The sequence below is a fragment of the Drosophila albomicans genome, chromosome 3, assembly GCF_009650485.2.
Source record: "Drosophila albomicans strain 15112-1751.03 chromosome 3, ASM965048v2, whole genome shotgun sequence".
Classification (NCBI taxonomy): Eukaryota; Metazoa; Arthropoda; class Insecta; order Diptera; family Drosophilidae; genus Drosophila; species Drosophila albomicans.
Window position 1 is genome coordinate 19973174 of NC_047629.2, and position 26086 is coordinate 19999259.

Here is a 26086-nt window from a genome sequence, read left to right on the forward strand (position 1 = left end):
TCCCAATAGACGTTGCTTTTTAGCTGATTTCAACATTGAAATTTTAAATGTTTCAAAGTGCTAAAATCAACATTTACACTCTACGCAATGGTTACTATCTTCTATTATTGCCAATATTTTTATAAACTAAGAATTTAGTGTATACAGATCAGAATTATAAAAGTTTGATGTCTTACACAATACTGGTTGAGTAAGTTTATTAAAACTAGTTTTATTTAATTATTTATTACTTTAAATAGTATAAATTAAATACTTTCAAATTATTCTGGTCAACTTGGAAGAGTTTATTATTCATCGGATTAGTGTAATGCTGATCAATATTTACGCTTCATAGAACTTCACCGTTATACAACACCGATTTCCGTTAGCAGCTGCTTCTAATTCTATATCATTATGCAGTTGATAGTATTTGCGTAGCTACTTCGAGATTTGCTTGTTGCGTTGCACTATATAATTTAAATTTACCTACTTATTACTTTTTCAGCTCTTCTTATTTCCTCTTGCATTGTTTTTCTCCAAATACATTAATTTGTTTAAATAGAAAATGTCATAGAGAGATACACTTTTATATTGCTATAGTAATTTACGTTCACTTGTGAAATATTCAAAATGTTTAAATAAAGTGATCTAAAATTATAAAAAACTTTACTTATTCTGTTATATCAAGTAAGTTAACTTAGAGAGTTTAGAAATGATGTTAAGAATCATCAGTCAAAACCTCCATTATTTAAATACCTTTGGTAGATGACCGTGATTTATGTTTAGTAGATATTGTGAGTTGATAAATATATAAATAGGAATCTCGCTCTTTAGCAATATCTATTGCTTTGCTCTTTTTATTGATTCCTAAAGTACTCTAACGCTGCATTATATAGCACTCAAGTGTTGCAAACATTACACTTCATTATACAATACTAGTCGGTTGTCCTCGGATTTTGTATATTTTCATATTATTTTTCAATTGACACCAACATCATATTTGATCAATGTATTTATTTTTTCAAAATGTCATTATTAATATAAATCTATAAACATCTTTAATAAATATGCAAAATCCGATATGAGACAACTTCCAGTGTTGTGTAACGACAGGATGTTTAGTTTGTTTAAGTAAGACTTAAACTAACTAACTCTTAAAATCATTGCTTCAGCTTTCAAATTTCGACTGGTTTACTCACCCTCGAATCCTGCTCCAGCTCCTCCTCGAGCGCACTGTAGACTGGCGCGTACCAGGAGTAGGAGAGTTGCTTGCGCGCTGAGGCAGCGACGCCTGCAGCGCCGTTCGCAGCCGTTGGCGATGTCAAACCCACGCCGTGACCGTGACCGTGACTGTGACTGTGATTGTGGGCGTGACTGTGACTATGGGTGTGAGTGTGTGTGTGATGCTTGTGGGGTACAAGCTTGCCGCCGTTGGCGGCGTTATTGGGGCCAGCCGTGCTCGCGGCGGCGCAGGCAGCTGTGGTCACCAGATTGTTGTTGTTGTGATTGTTGTTGCTGTTCCTGTTGCTGTGATTGCTATTGTTGCCCTGGTTGTTACTGTAGTTAAGCTGCAGACTGCGTCGCTGCTGCTGGCCGCGTGTGGGCGGCAAATGTTTCGTCTGCTTCCGCTGACGTTCCCCCGAACCGTACAAACTGTGATGCTGTCGCCGCTGGCAATTGCTGGCAACGTTGCTGTTCAGCTCCTTGCGTGTGAAAATCAACGAGGCGCTGTTCTTATTCAAGCGTATGGAACGCTGCTTATCCACCACCGTCGCCTCGATATGGGTCAGCAGTGGCACCGTCTCGGACAGCGGCAACAGTTGCAATTGTTGCGACGATGATTCGGCCGGAAAATTGATAATGAAATTCTCGGCAGCGTCATCAAAGATCGAAGCACGCGCCGCTATCTGGCAATCCTCACTGGACGATGGGCTACTGATCGAGCTGCGCTTTAGCTGTGACTGGGTTCTGAGATCGTTTGACTGCCTGGAATCCTGTTGCTGTTGTTGTTGTTGCTGATATGTTGCTGCTGAACTATAGCTGAGCTTGTGCTCCACGAGCAGCTCCAGTGGCGGCAGTTTGGCCTTGTGCGTCGATTGTGCCGTCAATTCCAAGCCCAGTCCCAGCTGCGGCTGTGTGGCTGTGTGTGATGGCTGTAGCTGTAGCTGTTGTGTTGCTGGCGGCGATTGCTGAAATGCCTCATTCTGTTGCAACGCTGTTGCTGACTGCAACGGCATCGGTGGCCGCATTTTGGCACTGAATCTCGCTCTGCTGCTGCTGCTGCTGGAATGACGAACTCTGAACTGGGCACAGCTCAGCCGTGGCTGGCAACGACGACAACATCTTTAATATGGCCTGCAAGTAAAATTCCCAAAAATATGTCATTAGTAAACCATTAAGTATGCGTACTAAAAGTTCTCCTTTTCCTTCTCCAAACACACACACACAAAGTGAGCTGCTTCGATTAATCCCCCCCTTCGCCATTCCCCGTATTGTTCGCTTTACCGAGTTTTGGTTTTCAAATTGGTTTCAGCTTCAGCGTCTGCCCCAATCAGCTGACCTGCCAAATTCCTGTGGTGCTCGGCTTTCAGCACATTTCCAAACCTGACCCCGCATTGTTCAGTTCGGTCAGCTCCAGTTGCTTAGTTAGTTCAGAAAGCCATAAAGTAAAACAAATGGCCAAAGCTGAGATGCAAGTCGAACGACTGCAAAATACCCTAGACTGATGCAGTTGAAATTTTTAATAAATTAAAAGTAGAAAATTAAAATTTCGATTCACTATGTTGTGCATTTATAATTTATCAAACATTTAAATGTGCATTAAACAAACTACAAGTTATTAATACTTATCAAAGCCGAAGTCAAATTAATTAAAAAACATAATTTGTGTTTATAGCATGATATCGCCATAAACATTTTTCATAGCAAAATATAGATTTGCTCTTTTATTCAACTGACATTCATCTGCACTATATAAAATATAACAAACTTAAATTGCAATTCAAAATATTTGTATGTGAATATTTTAATTGAAGTTGATTTATATAGAAAAATTCTTAATGATGTTGAAGTCAAAGTCGGTATAACAAAAATACCATAATTAGTTGTAAAGATATAATTTTTGACAAATTTATACCAAAACAATTATTTGAAAATTAAACAAGAAAGCTGGAGACTAACTGAACTGTGAAATACCCGCAACCCATTTCCAATAAAAGCTGAACTGTGCTGGTAAAAGAATACCGCAAATATACTATTACATACATTACTATTACATATATTTCCTAAAAAATGAATAAAAATGTATTCAAAATTGAGAATGTTTTTAATAATGTGATTTACCACTGTTTTTTAAATGACCTCAAACGTTTACTGTATAGGTTATCCAATTAAGAATTAGCTACCCAAATAATGTTTTGAGATCCTTTTGAAAATTGATTGGCAAACTGGTATGTGTTTTATAAATACGATTAGAGCATTGTAGTTTTTTTATACAATTAGTTAATTAAGTGTTTGAAGTAATATATTTGTTTGATGACAGTCTGATTTTGAACTTTCCATTAGTTGCAGCTACCCACAAAAGTAGTCAAATTTTGTGGGTATTTGCTAAAATGCTACCTTTACGAGCTGCATTCGTTTTATGTGCACTCCATACTCGGTAGTCGGTAGTCGGCAGTCGGCATCCGTCAGCTGATTTGCATTTTTGCTTTGTCTGATTTATTGCAATTCCTGCTGTGCTGGAATTTATACAATTTTTTGGTTCGATCGAATTGAAAATGGAAATGTGAACTGCAGAGAGAAAGAGAAAGGCAGGCAAGCTGTGTATGTGTGTGTGTAGTATTTGATTAGAGGAGTCCCCAAAATTGATGGCATCGTCACGTGGCCAACGAAAATTCAATTTGTACGCGAATTTTTATGAGTTTCTCTTGCTCACTTTACGAGCTGACAACTTGCGGTGGAAAATACACAAAATAAATTCGACCAAAGTCCAATGTCAAGCGATGGCATTAACTATTCGCGTAATTCCCACAAGGATGTCTGAACAAGTTAATTAGATGATGAACTGTTATTGTAATTTCCGCCGTAAGTGGATGCTGAACTAATGGCATCAATGTCAAGGCTCATGTATAAATCAATGCGTCCGTCTGTTGGCTCTCACGCGATTGATTTGATTTGTTTGATTGGATTTGATGCGGATACAGCTACGGAAAGACATTCTTTGCACAGTTCATACGCTTCGTTTGATGCATTACACGTAAGCGAATTTCAATGTAGCTCTCTGTCTCGCATTCCACGTCATAATCAATCATGTTTATCCCCACGTGATGTGATTCGCTTTTGCTGCCGATGCCGCTGCTGCTGCCGTCAAATCATTCGCAAAATTTGTAATTCGATTTAATTCGCTAGGTTGCACAGTTGCACATTGCACAGACTGCATTATTGGGAGCACTAATAATCAAATTAGTCGACAACAATGCGTTGCCAATTTGCGTGCAATTAAATGAAAAATTTGTTGAAGCGACAGCCCGAAAGTATGCAACAACTTATGTAGCAGCAAAGCAACAGGACTCCAGGGAGAAAGAGTATGCGGCAAAAACTGTGTGGCAAACGCACGTGAAGTCAATTAAGCTATTTGCACACACACACACAACCATAGACAGTGTGACCAAATACTCCCAGAGGAGCAGGCAAATTAGCTGAAGTTGAAAACACGCTAGCGAAATTCCAATGCACTATGTTGAATTTGACCCGTTTTCGTGGCCAAAACTCATTTTTCGCAAGTATTCAAATTTCCGTGTTTTTAATGTTACCATGTTGAGAAATGATCAAATCGCGATATTGTATACCGAAAATGTTAAATTAACAGTTTAATGTTAAAATAACAGCTGTTAAAGTAAGCTGTTGCAAGCAGACAATACGTGCAGTGTTAAATGTTAAATTTGCGATGCAATTTCAAATTGGCATATCTCCCACAAAAAATCATTGAATAATAAAATTCAAAAGGAATATTACTTCTTCAAGTTATTACTATGTGTTGATACTAATATGTTCCGTGTTTTGTTCGTATTTTTCTAACAATTTGTATATTTAGCAAGTGTTGTCCCCTTGTCACTTTTCGAAAGAAAGTTGAACTTTCCAAAAGGTTTTAACTAAAATGTTCAAATTTGTTCAGTGAGTGTCCATATACATGTTGTAGATCTGTCAATTCTGAATTCATAACATGTAAGCTCATTATGCGTTTTTTGCGGTTTTTTGCGTAATTTGAATTATTAGGGAGCACCATTTGGCCAGAATGGCAGAACTGCTAAAGCCTTTGCGATTTTTTTTTTCTTGAATAACTTCCATATTTATTATCCGATCTGAACCAAATTTTCAGGAAGCATTTGAAATAGGACATTCATCATGTGTTCCAAAATTCGGGTCTCTAACTTGAAAATTGATTTATATATTCGCTTTTTTTCGATTTATGTGGGCGTTGACACGCCCACTTTTCTAAAATACCTTCGTATAGCAATAACCTTTATTATACAAGAAACCTGCATTCAAAAATCTTGTTAATTTAAAAAATTTTAATTTTGGCCACAAAAACGGGTCAAATTCAACATAGTGCAATGGGAAAAGCGCAACGTGAGCAACTTTTAGCAAAATCAACATGAATGTTATTTGCAGTTCAAACTTTAAGCTGGCCACACTGTTTACCCTCCTCTCTCACCGCTCTTCTACTTTCGGTAATTTGGACTTTATTACAAAGGCAGCCAAGCCGCATGCCAGGGCAGAGTCAAGGTATGCCAGTATATTAATTTTTGGTATGCTGAGAAAAAGACGAGCGCACAAAAGTATGCAGCAGAAAAATGCGCGACTCGCATAATTTGCGGAGCGCGAAATAAAGAGAGAGAGAATAGAGAACAGAGCACTGAGTAGACACTGTCGAAGAAGGAGAAGCCGCAAGGACAAACAGACAGAGTGCCAAAGATAAATTGCTTCTCAGTCGACGACTGAGCTCCATCGCCTAAATGCTGCCACATCTGCCACACATACACATACATTCGCAAATTAATCGCTTTTGCCAAGAGCGGCGCACATTGTGAACACGAAATTTGTCTTTTACTTTTCATTTAACGCCATTTAAGCCAAGGCTAAGCAGCAGTGCCAGAAGCAGTCGACTTGACAAACAAAACGAAGATTAATGCCCATCCGCTAATATGTCAACTCTCTATAGACAATTGTGCAAAACTTTTGCCAGCTCCAAAGTCAAAGTTAAAAGCCAAGCAAATTTACAATTGCTTGCAATTGATAATCTCTCTGAGAACTTATAATAATAAAACATTGTTTGCAAATAGTAAAACGGCATTTCATTGAAGCTATGTTGATTGATCATGTAACTGAAAGAGTCATTGATATAAAGGTAATTAAAAAATTCTACTTTTTATACCCGATATAGATTTTTTTTTAATTTTAGTATACTACAGTATACTTTCCATATATTCATTTGGTATATTTAAATGATAATACTGCAAAGTTTTGCCTTTTTTAAGAGCGATCTGCGGCTAGCTTTATTATACTCGATATAGAAATTTTTTTTTTTCAATTTCAGTATATTGAAATATAATTTTGGTATGCTAATTTGGTATATTTAAATGAAAATACCGTAAAGTTTCTTATGAAAACCAGTAAGCTGGTAGCTTTATACCTTGTTCTCATATAAAAACGTGATATATGCTATTATCCACACTTGAAATTTAAATTTATTTGCACTAATTGATTTTAATGACGGCTTTTAAGTGTATCTACAAGTCTGTCAACAAACCAAACAAGTACCGTCCGTAGCTGTCAATTAATCTTAATGCTATCTTTACTCACTGCTGTGTCATTAATTTGTTTTACTATTTCAATAAACTAAAGGTTACTTGGCTCTTATCGCATTGTTTGTAATTGCACATTTCTCCAATGAATTAGCATATTTCGGCCATAAATTACAGACATGTCAGTTGCATGCAACAAAAGCTCCTCATTAGCAAAAAAACAAAAACACAAATGTTTACTTTATGTATGTATATACAAATGATACATTGGATAATAGAATCAACAGCAACATCAATTGCAACTGTCTCTTTGGCTATTTAGATTATGGCTTAATTAACTGTAGAAATTTGTGCAATTCACATGTTGAACTCTAGAGTTCAACTAATTGACACACGTCAATTGGCAACGAAATTAATTAGTCAGTAAATGTCAGTATGCCACAACACAACAGACTAAAGGATGCAGCATTAGGATATAGCTAATAAGCATGGGAATAGACAGCAGACACATTTCAGCACAAAAACAATTGCTCAATTAGAGGCAACAACAAAAACTTACCATTATTCTGGCTGCGAGCAAGAAGCGATGTCAAATGCCACAAATTGTTGCTGCAACTGCAAATAAACAAAGTTAGACACACATTGATTAAACGATTTGAAATTGCATTTACAAATTATATTTTACGATGATTTGCATTAATCTATTGAGCATTGGCAAAACTCAAGTTGCAATTCAATAAGCTGCATGCCCTGAGCAACCAATTAGCGGAATGCTTCACACACAGCCAAAGCTGCTTATAATGACAACAATGCAGCAGCAGCAAGTGCCGCGTGCCACAAGTTGTTGAAGTAAAGGATATGCTACTTGACAATTAATTAGCTTCAGTGCAGAGTATTGTGTGTGTGAGTGTGTGTGTGAGAGCTGTGCCTTTGGCCAGGACTTGGCCTGAGCTGAGTTGTGCCAAAGGAATTTTAATTGCACAACTGTCATCTAAAGCCGCATGCCGCGCCCAATTATAGCGGCTAATTAGACGTGGCGACACTTGGCAACATACCGTTGGCCACAGGCCACGCCCACGCCCACACACACACACACACACCCAGCGAGCAAGGACTCTTCGTGTTGTATTTAATTTTTAAAGCGCCTGCGACCACAAACAGCTGCGGTAGAAATTGAAAGCGTAATTGCATTCTGCTGAAAGACTCCGTAATTGCATAGCTAATTATAAAATCATTTTCAGTTTATTCATTTTCTACCCATTTCCATTCTCGAGGCAATCGATTAGTCATACATTTTGCTCTGTCGAAAATTTATCTACGTTTATCGAGCACTAAATTGCAGCTCAGACTGCGACTGCAACTGCAACGGAGACAAACTGCTTATGTCACCTAAATTGCATAATAAACAATAACGATAATAACAACGACTGCGACTGCGACTTCGACTTCGATTCCAAGTGCGACTTTGACTACGATTGCAAAATCAGTAAACACGCAAAGTTAACTTGGCTTTGACGTCATTGCCGTATAGGCGTCATTTAGCTAAAGAGCCATCCATTAAACGGTTATCCAAATATATCTATTAAGCTCAGTTATGCATTGCTTGAACTCTATTATTTGCATTTGCATTTAGCAATCAATCAATACCTCTCTCAACCTTTCTCTTGATCTCTATAATGATTTAAATAATCTCTAAATCATTTTACCTGCCAATTTGTCCAACAAATAATCTATTAATAAATTATTATTATGTTCATACATACGCACATACCGATCATTTTACTGGCATAACAAACTATTTGTGCTAATCAATTTCTCACTTTGCCTTAACCAAGATTTTAAATACTCTTCTGCATTTTATGCTTGGCTTACTTTTTAATGTAACATGTTCTTACCATCAAACTGTTTTCTTATCTACATATATATTTTTAAGTTTACTAGCAACATAAATTATTTTTGTTTATCAGTCTTTTTTACTACATTTTATTCATAGCATATTTATCAAAGTATTCACTTATCTATATCTATAAATAAAACATTTTTATTATCCATAGTCGATAATTTGGCATAACAAACTTGTTAAGCTTGAAACTGGAAATTTTACTGACAACGAAAACTATTTTTGCTAATAAATTTCTCACTTTACTTTGAAATATTTGTAAAATATTTTTCCGTATTTTATTCTTAAAATTTGCTTCAATCTATTTACTCATCTGTAATCAATTTACTTCCTACATCAAGCCATAAATTCTAAGCAATCTTTTGGGGTATAGCAATCAATCAGCTTTTCTCGCTTCTTGCACACAATTCACTTATCGTTAAATCCATCAATCAATATATTTAACAATTTTCATCTGCCTGCAAGCTCTAGTTTAATCAATTGAAATACTTTAAACTTTACTTAATTATATTATCTGCAATTTAAAGCATTTGCTCGACTTGTGTAAGTTGCTGCAACTCAAGCAGCAGTTGTCCTTTCTGTAGCTGTAGCTGGTTTACTGCTGCCTAAGCTGCTTATGTGCTAAGTCCTGTCAATGCCAGGACAACGCATATTGCAGTCAAAGCCAGAGCAAAAGCAAAGCCCAAACCAAAACCAAATCCTAAACTCCCATGTACATTAGCATAATCGCCATGAGAGAACTACAAATTGAAGTTACGCAAAACTGTGCGAGAACCAGAGTATGTGTATTTGTGTGTGTGTGCACTTACATCTAAGAGCCACTGTCCGAGAAATGCTCTAATCCACACTGCCATTAAAAACAAGCAGAGAGAATTGCTTTAAAAATTGGGAAATATACTTTCAAAACATCAATCTATGAATTTACAGCTGTCAAGGTTCTATTGTACTGATTGTAATGAAGAGATAAGGGCAACATTGATTATATTTTTCCATTCCCATACGAATTTAATTACTACACACTTCAAGCAAGCTTGAAGCTAACAATCGTACATAGCCTGCAGAAGTTTCTTTTTATAAAAGTCCGAGTTTAAGTTGGTCGAGTAATCCTTTGCTACACACGCTATAATCAGGCTGTCACAGTGACCGTTGAATGTATGCCAACACACACACACGCAGACATACGAAATGTGACAGCTTGGGCACAGTAAAATAAAAATAGAATTCATCGACAAAATGTATATATAGCCAGCCCAGAGAGAAGAGCAAAGTTCAGTCAAACTGCCATCGTCATCGACGTTGACATCAATAATCAGATAGAATTTCAATCAAATACGTGACGTACTCGCATTGCAGCTGAGGGAAAAACGAGAAAAGCCACCTGGCAGGCAGGCTGCTCGGCAGAAAAAAATTAAACAGAGAAAATTGCATGAAATGACTGCAATTGAAGTTGGGCCTCTGGCTGCTTAAATGAGATTCTCAATGAGCGAACTGACTTCTTGCATTAAAGATAAAGTTACACACAAGTGTCGTATGTGTGGGTGTGTGTGTGTGTGAATGGATGTGAGTGTGACACTTGAATGTCTAGACTGTGAGTGGCTGCAGAGCTCATCATAGTATGGCAGTCCCCTCTTTTTGTGTCACATAATGAATAAATGCAGCATCCCTCCACATTAAGTATACGCCACCATGGCACTCCAACTTGTGCCTTGTTAACAAATCGCGTGTTTTTTTTTTTTCAGCCAACCCTTTTGTGGTCTTATCTGTCTAACAACGTTTGCCCGTTACACTTGCTTTTAATGAACGCGCCAAGCAAATGCCAAGGAACACAAGCAAAGCAAAACTCGTAACGAAATCAGCATTCAGCAATTTGTTTTTGCCTTTGCTTTGTGGCAATTATACATTTAAATTGGCATTAGGGCTTCCACTACGAGTATTTCAAGTGTGTGTGTGCAGCATTTTGGGGCAAGTACATTTACTATGCCGAAAATGGAATTCAGTTAGCCGCCGCCATCTTTGAGAGGCATACACTTGCAGCAGCTGCCGCCATTTTCATGTTGCATGTTGCAAGCGACCACAAAGCATACAAAGCAACCCTGTGCCATGACCATCATGCCATCGCACTCAAAATTGACTTGCAACAGCTGTTGCCTGCTGGCAAAACACATCGCTGCAATTGCAACTGAAGCAAAGGATGTCTTTAAAGTGTCAATAGCAGACTCTTAAAGATGCTGTGTTGCTGTTGCCTCATGTTGCATGTTGCTGCCTCCTTCGCTTATGTTGTGCACAAGGTTAAATGAAAAGCATTTTCCGCCTTGCTACCCGTGTGTAATTAAAAGGCAGCCAAAGTAAAGGCCAAAAGCAAAAGCAAATGTGCAAATTGCGTTGGATGTAAAACACAACAGAGAAAAAAAGTCAGCTCGTTCTGCAGCAATGTGCTGAGTTCCTGCAACTTTTTGTAGCAACGCTGTCAAAGACAACGGAAAATTGCGCACTGATGAACAATTTTTTGTAAGAATAATGAGTAACTAAGTATAGTAACTTCTTGTAATAACAAATAGAAAAGAAAAGTTAGGAAAATGGTGATTATAAACACATTTATAAAATAAATTTCCATATTAACAAGTAAAAAAGTCGAGTGTGCTTTATGCCCGCTACACATTTTCAATGAATCCATATTCTTTAAATACATTAAAAATATACTGCAAAAATACTATAATATACCGAAATTTTTATTTACAAATAAAAATGATGGTAATAATTAATAAATAAGTCTAATAAAAAATTTAAGATGCAATATTTTGATGTAGTTAAATATCAAAAGTATCATACTAATATGAAAGTTCAAAAATATATTTCAACTACGCTGATGATGATAACATTCAACTTTTTTGAAAATTCATTATTATAAATAGTTTCATTTTATTTGAAATTCCTAAATTTGTATTTAGGAATCTTTCTGATCTTAAAAGTTGTTTTATCAATTAAGGATACTCCAAACCTGCTATTCCTTGTAATGCAATATGAGTGATACTAATAAATAATATACATAATTGTAATACTTTTATTATCCCTAATAATAATAATGGTAACAGTTATTTTATAAAGATAAAACAACCCAAAACAAAAAATAGTTTCATTCCATTTAAATACCTACATTTTCATTATAATTTATTTTCTCTTCACAAAGCTTTGCATTGAGAACAACCCATTTTTGTTACAAATCATCGCACAATTTAAAGCTGTGCTTTGTGTTTCAGCTTGATTGAAGATGAAATTGTTGAACGCGCTTGCTAATTAAGGCGTTGTCGCCTTGTGACAAGTGGCAAAGCAGCAAAGTGGTGAAATGGGCGTGTGATGACTACAAAGTTGCCACGTTAAGCCGGTAAACTGTATGTGCAAGCTGAAAAGTAAATCGTGCTGAACATTTTCGGCTAGCACATTTTGCCCCATTGAGTTTGCTTGCGGCTTTAAGTTGGCAAAACGTGACAGTGCGAATATCAAGTGAACGACGCATCGAGAGAAAACAATGTGAAAAACAATGAGAAAAACAATGTGAAAAACTAACAAACATGTCAGCGTAGACATCGTTGTCGTTGTCGTAGTCTTTTGTCGTAACTTTAGTTGTTGTTATAGTTGTCGTTGTCGTTGTCGCTTGCGCATGATTTCCGTGCTTAAAATTTCCTGTTCGAAACTGACATAAAAGAAGGAAGTGCATGAGACAGAGCAGACAAGCAGATAGATAGACAGACAGCCAGACAGACGTGTGATACGAATGCAGATGCACAGATACTGTATACACTTGTACCCTGCTCTCTCTCCCCCTCGTTTCCACTTTTCACTCCATCAGCAAGAACATTGTGAGTGGAGAAAAAACATCAGTTGAGCCACCTTCAAAAGGGAGGTAAGGAAGGGCTTTTAGCCAGACAACCCAGTCGAGAACCTACACTACCCCAAAAAACACAGGCAACCAGTCAGGCATTTAATGACATTCATTCTGCATTCACTTTTTCAGTTCAACTTTCAAAAATATTTGCGTTGAGGTTTGTTTGACTCGCTGCAGAAACAAGAGAAATATTATTGCAATTCCTTTCATATGCAAAAGAATCAAAATAAAAAACGAAAACTGATAATAATAAAAATAAAAATAAAAATGGAAGGTTGTTAAACGAGAGCTTCAACGAATATTTTGTGCAATCGTTAAGTTTGGCTTTCATGGGTAGCTGCAACTTTAACCATTGCAGTTTAAATAATGTTTGAAAAGTTTTTATCACAATAATAAAACCCAAAACAGTTCTGCTGATTTATTGTATACTGAATGAATTCAGAGTTTTTTCGTGCAAATAATGAAAACAACATCAAAGAGAGTGCCACAAATTAATTACACTTTTGAACTTTTTGGTTGATGCTTATGGTACACAAAAAGGAAGAGCAAAAGTATTAAAAATGAGTATTATATTTATTATATAAATAGCAGAAGGGTTCAAAGTTGAATTTTAAAAATTTCAAACTAATAATTGCAAGTTTTTAATGTTCTACATTTTAGAGCATTTGCTCTTCGTCTTGATGCTTTCATGTTTTTCTTCTTCCGCACATTAAACGAATACAGTTTTTACTTTTTTTTAGCAACCATTTGTTACAGCACAGCAAATTCAATTAAACAATGCAATCGTATAAACAAATCTGCAACAAACACATAAACATTCCCATTTCTCTCTCTCGCATTCGAACATCTTCTTCACTCGCTCTCGTTTCCAACTGTTTTTTGTGGAAAGAGAACACCCTCAAAATTGTGGGGCATTTGTGTGTGTGTCTGTGTGTGTGCAGTTTTTTATAGTTTTTAATTGAAAAATGTGCAATTAAAAGTCGAATGCATTGCATATGAGAGGCAGTGGAACAAAATGTAATCAAACGGGGCGTATGCGCAATTTATAATAAACGCGAAACGGCAAAAACAACAGAAATGAAACAAATACTACAACGACTAAAAGTCAACGGCAAATTAATTTAAGCACTTAATTATGCCATAGGTTCAATTAAATTACATGGCATTTAATTAAGCGCATAAACTGTACAAAGTGGTCATTTCAAGAGAGTGGTTCGATAATTGATCGCAATGCAAGTGAGCTTTATAACACCAGCATTCAAATAGAAAATAGTCACTTAAATGAAAAACAAATGAAAAGTAATTTGGGAATGATTAAAGAAAGTATTTTCATTATAAAATAAAAGTAAATTAAAAATGAAAATGGAAAGTGTTTGAAGTTTGGTTGTGGGAAAAAAGCATACTTTAAATTGGTATTTAATGACTTTATTAGTTTTTCTTATTATAAACAAAACAAATAAATAAAATATCTATAAAGAAACACTTCATAGCCCTTTAATATTATTTATACTATGCGTACAATAATTCTTAAGTTCTCAAATTGCGAATTCAATTCCAATTTAAGTATTGCCAATGACACTCCTATTTTGATCTTCTCTTACTCATCAAACAACCCTCGCTTGCATACAAACGTAGTGTATTACCATATATTTCACATTTGTATATCCCTTGCAAATAAACAACAAGACTGCAGTTGGCCAACCAGAGTGATAAGCAAACAAAGGCGGTCAGAACAACGTTGCCCGCATGTCAGCTACAAACTGTTGCACACACACTCACATGGCACATACCACAAGCATCGCACACACACACACACAGTACATACACACACCATAATTTGGCACATGCCATTACAAAATATTGACAGCAAGGCAAACAAAAGTCATGGACACAGGGAACAAGTTCGCAGAACACTTGATGTTGCAAGCTGCACACACAGGATACATATTTGCCACAGCCCGAGCTTGACTCTCGTATCTCAGCCGCATATGTATGCATACTACATGCATTTGAATCTGCACGGCTATTATACTTATGTTTGGAGCCCCGAGGTTTGCCTAGAAAGTTACTAGTTGAGTTATGAATAGGTTTACCGTCGAATGTGATCGACTTTTAGATATCCGAAATAGAAGTAAAAAACGACGGTAATTTTAATTAAATATACCTAGGAAATACACCAAAAAATTCATAAATATACCGAATTCCATATTAATCCACAACAAATACAAATTAATATACTGGAAAATAACGAAATATACTAATAAAATATTCTATTCTATCCAAAAAAGTATAGCCTAAATATAGTATACTTAAATACACCAAATGCTATATTTGGTATATCGATAAATGAAAATACCAAATAAATATACCACCAAATATTTAAATACGCCAAATATATTTATTCAACTATACCAAAAATAAATATAGAAAAAGATTTAAACAAACCGAATACTATATTTGGTATATCAACATACAACAGCAAAATTATAATAACCTTATACCGTATGAGTAATGGGTATACAAATATTTAAAATGCCTGCAGAGCATGCACAATAAAAGCAAACTGAATTTTTTGTGTGATTGATCAATAAAACACTGAAAATAGGTTTTAAACTGGTCTGTTAACCCAAAGCTGCCCACGGCTTTAAGCAAAGCTAATTTCGTATAAAGCGGGTCAAAACTGCACTTAACCATATCTTAAATACCACATCAAAAACACACCCACTTTTTAACAACGCTTTTAAAGTGTTTAACAAAAACAGAAAGCGTGTAAATTTGTCGACCTCTTGTCAACTTTAAGAACCACCCCTGGCATTAAAAATATCTGCTGAAATTTGTCTTTGCTGCATGAGAGCATTTGTTGTGTCCCCCTTTTTGAAGAGCAACACAAGGGATTCCAGTGCAAAAGCCACAAGAGGTGTGGTCCAAGGCTGACCAAAGGACACACAAGTCCTGAGTGTGAGTGTGTGTGAGTAAGTGTGTGTTGACTATGCTAACAGATTTTAGTCAAATTGTTACATTTTGCAGAATGTTAAGGCATTTTGCGTGCAGAATTTTGAACAAATGTTTGCCCATCCAAACAAATAAGTAATTCAATTTGTGAACAAAACAATAAAGGTTTCAGTTTAAAGCCTCTCTTGTCTGAAGTTTGCGCTTAAACGGCAAATCCATTTTCTCTATCACTATATATGATTATAATTTAATTAAAGCTACGGCTCACATACACACACAAATGATCCATTGTAGTAATTAATACTTTTTTTTTGCCGGCGATGCGATAAAATATCAATTATGGTATTTTGCATTGTTTTGCCAGCAAGCAAAGCTTAACAATGGAGGCATTGTTTCTCGGCATTACTGTAAACCTATTTCATCAGACAGTGAGCATAAGCATGCAATGTCTGACACACAATGCCATTCAGTTTGTGCAGATAATTATAAGGTAAATACTCAAATACAAGCCTGATATTATTCACATGATACGAGCGCATTAATAAGAGTCTGATTAAGTTCACGTACCTGCAATGAGAGAAAGCAAAAAGAAAATGCATTTTATTAATTGAATTTGCAATAGAGTTAAAGCTGCCATTTATGGTATATGTAAGTATTGACAATTGAAAACAAAATGTATGATCAGTTAGCAATTTGTAAAGTTATGATTATTACATTTGCATCAGTCCTATGCAATCAACTAAATTGATTTGAAAAGAACAATATGTAATCAACATGCAAACGCAACAAAATTGAGCAGCATTCGTAGAATGCAGCAATAGTTTCATTTCATTTTCTATAAATCAATCAAATCAATCAAATATTTAGTTTGTCAGCTTATCAATTATAATTTTATTTCCGTGGAGGAAAAATCACATTTATTTTAAGGTAGATTACACATTTTATTTAATATCTCAAGAGATCTAATCATTTAGAGAAAATATAAATATTTTACAACAACTGCTTCGTAATTGTATGATTTAAATCCTCAAGAGAGCTATAAAAATATTTTATAATATTTAAGTCAACATATTTAAATTAAATTGTAATTCTTATATATTTTAAAAAAATTACTTTACTGTCATATTTAATTTTTTAAAAGCGTTAATTCTGAAATATTTTGTTATGAAATTCATGAATAATTGAATTTAACTGAATTTCCTAGTAACATAGAGCTATTTAATACATTCAGTTTATTAATATACATATATGCATTTATTAAACTTCAGAATAATATCTCACATATTTCTAATACTGCGTAGACAGAGCCACATTAGCACCCGCACATTTAGCATTCCAGTTCTAACCGATTGTTCAACTAATCCTCTATTAATCTTCCACACCGTCAATTCAAATCAAATATGCTTGACTTGCTCAAACGCTTGACGACCTAAGACACTCTGAACCAACATAAAACCGGTTCTGACCCAAACACAACACAAAGTCTAATTAGTGAACTATCGAGTGCAGTATGCACTAGTATACGATAAGTAATGTATAGTATATACCGTATACTTAAGTATATACCGTATACACGGCATAAGGCAAAAGCTGATTGCAAAGCTTCTGTAATAACAATATGATTTATCAGTCAGTTCACGTCGCATTTAATTGAATTACGAGAACGCGAGGAAGTCATTTCAACTCAACTCAACTCAACTCAACTCGACACGACTTGAGTCTTGAGTTGAGTCAACCAACGACAATTTGCAATTTGTTGGTTCAAAAGCCGGAGGAACACACGGAGGAGGCGTTATGTGGGCGTGCAATAACAAGGTGTCATGTCTTATCAGCAACTGGAACAGCAAATAGCAACTTGGCACAGCTTTGATTGATGCTGATGCGAATCGGCGACAAGACAAGACCAAGTAGAGCACTTGATTAACAATTCCTCAAGTTGTGCAAGCAATCACAAATGTTCTCGACTGATTGCACCTGACCCTCTGATTTATTGTATATACAATTGCATTGAAATACACCTTATACTTATATCTAATAATGCGATCGTAATCATTGAAGGCCTTTCCCCACATTAAGCATTTTGAATACACTTTTTATACCCGCTACCCTTAGAGCATGTAACACGCAGAGGGAAGGATCTCTGACCCTATAAAGTGTATAACTATAATCGTGATCAGCGTCAACAGCCGAGAAATGGGAATTACTACGGGTGTTAGTTGCTTTCGCTAACAATCTGGCACGCCCAGTTTTACTATATTCAAAATGTGTAGCGAGTATCTCACACTCGAGCATACTCAACTGTATCTTTCTTATTTTTTTATTACATTTTCGACTCTAATTAAAGTTGGGCTAAATATTTGTGTAGTTGTAAATTTTACTTGGGTTTTTGCCGTAGCGAAAAAACAAAAACTAATCGTAAACATGTGGGAGAAAACTCACAAATAAATTAATACCGAGCTGTTAATGGATTATAAACCGACTGAGCCGTAACTCAACTCGTTGATACCCTTTATTTTTACCCACACTTTGTTTTGTTTTGTTTACAGACATCCCACATAAAAAAGCGATAGCCTTGTTTAAGGCCTCACGAAAAGTCATTAAATAAACGTTTTTAGCTTTGACCAAGTTCCAATAAATACGGCTAACGAAAACTAATAATTGACGAGTCCCATTTTCCAATACATCGAGTACTCGCACTCATATTCACACTGACGCAACAATTGCATTCACTCCAAAACAGTTTTCGATTTGCAATTGCAGGCACGCAAAACATTGCACTTGGGAACAACGTCTATCTATGTATAATCAACTATATACTATGTACTATATAGCAGATATATAAACCAATAACTATACGACTATCGTTAAATTGGAGGCAGCATAAACTGATTCCAAATTGAGTGCGAAAATTGCGTCATAGACATTCATTGAATTTTCAATGCAATTTTTTCACAATATCATTTTTTTGTATTTTTTGTGTGATTTTGATTTTATGCATCGATTGGCAACTGATTGAGTTATTGTAAAGCTTCTACTTAGTCGGAGCTGAATGTGGCCATTGAATTTATAATATTCGAATAGTTATGAAGATTAATGCATTTGATTCATTTGACTGTGAATCATTATTCACAGCAACTCTGAAAAAAAGCACTCGCTGTCTCTGACAACAATTAAACTTTAATGCGCAATCATACGATTTGCTGAATTGGTACGTTATTAATTATAAATTATTTTTTATCGACAGCTTAGCATTTGCCATGAGATTCATCCATAAATATTCAGTTTGATTATCAACTTAAAAAGCAAAGCAAATGCTTCATTTGAAATTCATATTTTCACCTTTCGCAGATCAGCGACAAAATTATTCAAAGTTGATAAGAATTTTCCAGAATCAAAATTATTGCACGATCAACAAAGTCTATCAGAAACTGTGATTAAATTAAAAACAAATAGCGAGAGATAAATTATACCTGTAGCTGACTCATTTCATATATGTATGTATATTGTCAAGTGTCGACATTTACGCATCAGTTGCTGTTAATCAACGTTAATTTGAGATAGTGACCATGATTCAGTTTTTTTGATATTTTTAATTACACACACTTGTATCGAATGTGCTAAATCTTAAAGAGTTTCCTTTGTTTTGTTTATCACTCAAATCAGTTATCAGCAATCAGATAAGATCGCTAAAACATTGAGCAAATGTGCCAAATTAGATATTTTTGTGAAACCAGTTTCCAGCTTGAGCATGAGTCTGCACAAATATTTATCTTTGCTATTTATGTATACGATGAGAATGGTCTAGACGCTCGACTCTGAGTTGTCGGTCACACAGATAAACACCAATACATACAAAATAAGCGAAAAGCAGACATAGACAGTGATTATGCAATGTTGCAACCTTCGGTGGCTATTTGAAACGCTTCGGTGCCCCAAGTCTGTGGCATAAATTTGACTCAACACAATGAAAACAAAAGCCAAAGCTCTGAAAAATGGCACACACCAAATGAAAATCAACCGCAGACAAGTTCACTGTCAGGGGCTTTTGCAATAATAATAATAATTGAAATGCACAAATGAACCAGCTTCAATCTGATGCAGATTCAGATGCAGATACAGAATACTAGTCACAGATACAAATGTATCTCAACACTTTTTTTTTTGCATCGATATTCTGATACTCTGCAGACTTGAGCTTGTATAATTTGTCATTAAAGCTCGAATGACAGATTTAATAATCATATATTTCAAATATTTGTATTTTATTTATTTGTAGGGTATTTGTCACGTTGGTAAATCGCCTGCATATCTTGTTTTTTAATTAAAATTCTCAGCGGAAATGCAATTCAGTTAATTAGCTTTGATTTTGCATTCCTTTCTCTCTCTCTCAGGTCCGCTCTCCCACCCTTTTAACCTTTCCCCACACCGTAGAAAACACAAACAAAATTAAAACAAAAATAAATATATATGTAAAGAAAACAAGCTAAAGTAACAAACAAACATGAAAAGTGAAACAGGAAACTGAGAATTGAAAAACGAAAAAATTAAAAAATAAAACATGAAACATGAAAAACTCTGATTAAATGTAAACACAGCATAAAACTGGCAATTTAATTGGGTTAATTATTGCGGCTGGCTTCATTGCTGTGTTTTCTCGCTGTGTTGTCTTTTGTTGTATTGTGTTGGCGGATAATTATATGACGAGCATTTGTAAAAATGTAAAATGAAAATTAATGTCTTTCTCGCCGCTTTTCACATGATTTCTTTGTTGTACGCAGTGCAGTCAACCCAGCCGAACACTTGAAAGGTCAATAAAAATGTATCTGGGATCTTTATCGGCGGCATTGCGTGTCTCTCCCAAGTCGACGAAGTCAAGTGCATCCATCGAAGCGAAGCCACCAAGGAGAAAGGCATTTGTGATCGCAGCACTGATCGCAGTGAAACTCGTGAAAGTTGTATAGTACTTGCCCCAGACCAACGTTTGCCTGAGGGCAATACAATAAAGACCCCTCCCCTCGGTTTGTGCATAATAATAATGCTATTGCCAATGAAATAATGCTAATTTCAATGAAAAAAGTTGTAGTAAAAATATGATAATACTTGGGAAATTGTATATAATAATAATAATCCAAATGTAAATGATAATTTCAATGAAAATAAAAAAAAGACTTGGTAAAAATATGTGAATGCTTGGGAAAATGCTTGTATTAATAATGATAATTCCAATAGTAATAACAATATCAATAAAAATAGAAAACATTTGTAGAAAAAGTGCTTCAGAAAATGCTTTCATTAAGAATAATAATCCTAAAGTGAATAATATTTAGAATGTTTAGACAAGTATTCAAAGACTCAATGTCGAAACAATGCTAATGAGAATGCTAATATTAATCATAATGTTTGTGGTAATGTTATTACGAATACTAAACTCAATAAGTGAAACATTATTTGTGTCATCAAATACGAATGATAATGACTGTTCATTTGTGTAAGCCAAAGCACTTATGAATAATGAATATTAAAATTAGTAATAATACTTTTAAAATGAAGTGTCAATACTCAACATAAAGCTATTACTAATATTAAAATTATTAGTAATGCTAAATTTCTGAAATTTCTGATAACTGCAGAGCATTCAAAAAGTCGTTGAAATATTGGAACAATTAGTTATTCATTTTTAACTCGTCGCTGGCGATTTTTCTGCTGTTGCTTTGGGAATCGAAAAGCGCGCAAACAAAAGAAAAACTGTTGTGTTGGCCAACACAACGGACAAATGGATAACGCGGCGTATGCGCGTTATTGTTCAGCTGCAATTAGGCATTCCGACCACGCGTTTTCGCCTTTGTTTTCATGCCGTTCTCACTTATTGTAATTCAGTAATTTCTGGCAATTGCGTATCAACACACACACACACACACCCAAACACTCGCGCACACAACATCAGCATTTTTTGCATTTTTCATCATTTCATATGCAAATTTCAGCTCACGACAATTTAAATTTTTATTATTTATTTATTTGTATTTTTATTGCCAGCAGCGCATTATAGAGGTGAGAGGAGGGGCACAAGGCGGAGCAATGGGTGGGGTAGGCACTGAAGTTTTTGCGCAGCACCTCAAAAGTGTCAACAGATTTGTAAAGGCAAATGGAACTGAATAGCGCCCAACTTGCCATGGGCGGAAAGGTGCGGTGCATTGGGGTCAGCAAACAGTCGAGTCAGGCAATAACAGTAAGAGATTGTGGGCAAAATATGCCTCGTAAATAGTGTGCACTTCAATTGGGTAGTTTGTGAAGATAACTATACTTTCTGATAGGATGAAATACCGCATAAAAAGAAATGTTTTCAATAAGAAAAATTTAGTATTTTTAGAATACTGAATTGAATATTGTAGATATAAACGAATATATATTTTATAAGTACAACAAATATAATTTTTCATGCTATATATATCAAATTATATAGAAACTATTTAAAATAATCTTTTTAAATTGAACAAAGTAAATACATTAAAAGAAGTGTTGAATTAACATTTTCAAAACATACCACATAGTATCCTCCTCATCATACAATCAATCCCCTTCGTTTATCATATTCACCATATCTAATCACTAATGTAAGAAAACTTTCCCAGCTATCGTTGGTATATAATCAGACTTCCTACAGCGTATCTACGCGTTGTGCATTTATCTTGCGCCGCGTACATTTTCTTTGTTTTCATATATTTTAGATTACTTTTACGAGTAGCAGACACTAAAATATTTATGGCATTTTGTGTGGCACGTTGCGACGTCGAGTAATTATGCCAAAAAAAAAAACAGCAAAAATCGTTACAGTTCCGGTTGATTGGGGCACAAATTGCTGTTTGCGTCTTTTGCGTATTGCGAAAATGGTGAAAATGCGAAAAAGGCCGACAGCGATAAACGTTTACATTTTAGCGCAAACAAAAGCCGGAAGGTCAGCTGTGGTTGCAACTCGACCAACGCCCCCCACAACCGCTCCAAAAATGTTGTTGTTATAAAGATGCCCCTCATTTTGCCAACGGGTTATTAAGTTTATACATTTTTATGAGCGCATAACAAGGAAGAAGAAAGAGAAGGGCGATAGGGTTGCCACCACCTGCGCATTCATAAGTCAAAGCACGACGCTGACGTTGCGAGAGGGTTGCGTCAGCCTTAGGTTGCGGTCCTTTACATCAACACCGCAACAACAACAATAACAGCAACAACAGCAGAGTGCATTCACCCAGATCCCCAATACAACAGACTACAAAGGGGTGAGTGCGGTGGGGAGTGAAGTGGCAGCAGTCACTCACGTGCAGACAAACAAAAGCGTAGAATACAAAAACGCTTTTGTTAGCTGCGCTTCATTGCATTCACTCAAGAAACAGCGCACGAAAGAGAGCGCAAAAAAGTCAAAGAGCGAAAGAGTGAAAAAGACTGCTTTATGGCAAGAGAGTAAGACAACAAAATGTAGCAATAACATGTAGAATAAACTAAGCATAAGCGACTTAAAGATACCGCTTAAAATGTTTATAGCACTAAAGAATATTATTACATCAATAAATTGCCATCGATAGAGTTGTGTGTTGTCACAGCAATTGAGAACGTTTTAATGGGCGTATTCCGGCAATTGACACCAACAACTTAATCAAGCTACACTCTCTTCTCCCTTCTTTCTCTCTCTGTCTTTCTCCTGGCTTTTTATTAATAAATGCGCATAATTAAGAACAATTAATTGGCAAGCTGAGACTGCAAAAAAAAGAAGCTGAGACCTTTGGTTCACACGTGCAACATTAGAAATGTAAATCAACTATAATAAACTACACACTTACGTCATTTTTGTATAAATATGTTGTAATCGAATGTAATAAATTACTGATCAGCAATATATAATCTATTATAGTATAAAATTTAATGTGAATGGTGCAAAAATAGTTCACAGTTATCGTTTCATCTTTTTGGGGGGTGGAAAAGTTCCGCCAACACGACTTTGGACTTAAGTCAACGTCTGTGGCGTTTACATGGGGGCGTTTACACTAGAAGTGTGTATATGCCATGTGCCAGAGTTGCCAACTTTATGGGCAAACTTGTTAAGCAAACAGCGGCAACACACGGCAGCAGAGGCAGAGGCAGAGGCAGCGACCGAGGCAGCTGTAACTTCAGCTGGCCGAAAAGGATGCAGCAAATGGAGCCTTCAGATAAGCGCGTTAAAACTTGGCAACATCTGCGGTGGCGCAAGAGAGAAAGAGAGAGCGGAAGAGTGAAAGAGACAGAGAGAACCAGAGCGTGGCGAGTGGGCGTTGGGCTGTAAGTGTGTCTCGTAGTTTAATTAGTTGCAGTCCACATGCTGCAGGCAGCTCTCTTTTTCGCTCCTTTCCCTGCTCTCTCTCTATCTCTTTTTACTACTCCATCCCTTTCACTCCCAGTCTCTTATCGGCTGCCTAATAAACTTCAGGCTGCCTTGCACTTTATGGCGCGCATCATTAAATATTTAAAGAGCTTTTGTGTAACAAGATTTGTTAATGCCAACGCTTCTTCCCCCAACTTCCCCTCGTGTTCTCCACACTATTACGCTGCCTGCAGCGTCAAGCACAATGTTGTTCGACTCGAGCACATAATTGCATATTTATAAGTGCAGCGAACGCGGCGACAATGTACCAGCCTCTTTCCTCTGTCTCTGCCCCTGCCACGCCTTATTGTGGCGCCTGTCTTGGTTTTTCGGGAGGGGGGAGACGGACGCACTCAGCTCCATTGTGCTCAGCAATTAATGGAACAATTTTTGTTGCCAGCCTCTTGCTGAAAAACTTTGCGCTGCAATTGAATAACGTTGAGAGCCGTCAAAGTTGCCAGGAGCTAAGAGCTGAGACGCTTGTTTCCATAGCCGCAAATTGATTTAAGGGTTCTCATGTCAAGTTTGCTAAAAAGGAACTTTAGTTTGCCATCGATGCTTTGTCATGGTCATGGATAAGCCACAAGATGTGGGCCGAAGCGGGCACTAGACAAAACTTGTATTCCAGCGTAGATAAACTTTTGCAGCCATCGAAATTGATCTGGACAGGTCAATGGAAAAGCATTAAGAGCAATTGCTTAACAAATTGCTAACAACATTTTCACACAACTTTTCCTTTCAAATATGACGCATTACATACAGGAAATTAATATATTAAAAATTACCCAATAAAATTAAACAATTTACTCAATTTGTTTCGAGTAATTTAAGCTATTAGTTCAGGAAATTTCCATATAATAAAGTTACTAAATTAAGTAGAGTAAGGAGCAGCAAAAAACAATGAAGAATGGGTAACAATAAATCTTCAGAGTAGCTATAAAAAGCGTAATTAATATTAAAAATAACAATACTATACAACAAAGAAACGAACTCTTTGTTCAATATTATATTACACAACTGTGAACAAGCAACTATACAAAAAAAAAGAGACTGACACACAAAGACAAAGTATAAATATCACACCTTGACTTTGACCCAAAAATAAAATGTAATCTAAGTAGAATGATGAAAACAAACAGCGATAAAGTTAAAGTCAGAGAACTCCCATAGATCCATATTGTTAACAGTATATTTTATAGATTAAACGATTTATGTGCTATTGTTGAGTGTAATAACCAATATTAGCCTTGTGCCCATTAATTGTTAACATTTTTAATTGCGAACATTAAAAGTTTTTCTCTGTTAATTTTTCTGTGGAATATTTGATGCTCAACACTTTTTGCGGTCTAAATGGAAAGTTTATTTTGCATTTTACTGCATGCAAATTTAATAATAATATTTTTTGCACACTGTTTTAAATTGCACAGGATTATTATTATATATTAAAAACCATTCAACGCCCCACAAAAAAAAAAAAATAAAAATGAGAAAAACGAAAACAAAATAACACAAAACCGAAATGCAAATAAAAACAAAAATCGACCGCAAAAACTTGTAAAGTCCATAAACAAATGTTGATTTTGCACATTTGTTGTAATTTGCAGTGGCTAGAAAGCATTTAATGGGCACTTTTTACCGCATGCAATCATTTCGGTACCATGAAAATTCCACAGAGGGTTGGCTTAGTATGAAAAACACATGAAACAAATAATTGAAAAGCAAAAGAAAAAACACAAACGAGATGAAAAAAAAAAACAATCTGCAAATAACTAAACAATATTCAAATCAAATTAAACGAAAATGCAGCTTTACAATCGATTTGCAGATAAATCGAGAAAAAACAAGAAATGCAAATTGAAAATGGGAAATTTAAATACACAAACAGCCATTTAATTTAAATAGTTTACATACTACATGATTCACTCGACACAAGCCGAGAGTGCACTTTAACTTATTTTAAATAAATATTGTTTCACATTTATTATTTACTATTTTTATTATTCACGAGTTCTGTTCTCGCCCAGCTGTTGCGAACCTAATAACCTATTTACAGAGAATTACTCAGAAAGTATAAATACGTAGAAAATATCATCATGAATTAATATACTATACTGAATATTATAAAAAAAAGACAAGTGCTATCAGAAAAAGTTGATAGAAAAAAAATATTATAGATAATT

General features: G+C 35.6%; 1 protein-coding gene across 2 annotated transcripts in view; it reads right to left on the bottom strand.

Moving 5' to 3' along the window:
• The window catches only part of LOC117572229 (uncharacterized), an 82067-nt gene that overhangs the window by 26666 nt on the left and 29315 nt on the right, over positions 1–26086 (bottom strand). For both annotated transcript variants that reach the window (XM_034254907.2, XM_034254908.2), the window contains exons 2-3: positions 7342–7397; positions 1179–2334 (exon numbers count right to left, since the gene is read on the bottom strand). In XM_034254907.2, coding sequence (XP_034110798.1) covers positions 1179–2228 — 1050 coding nt within the window. In that variant the 5' untranslated portion in view covers positions 2229–2334; positions 7342–7397. The remainder of the gene's footprint in view (positions 1–1178; positions 2335–7341; positions 7398–26086) is intronic.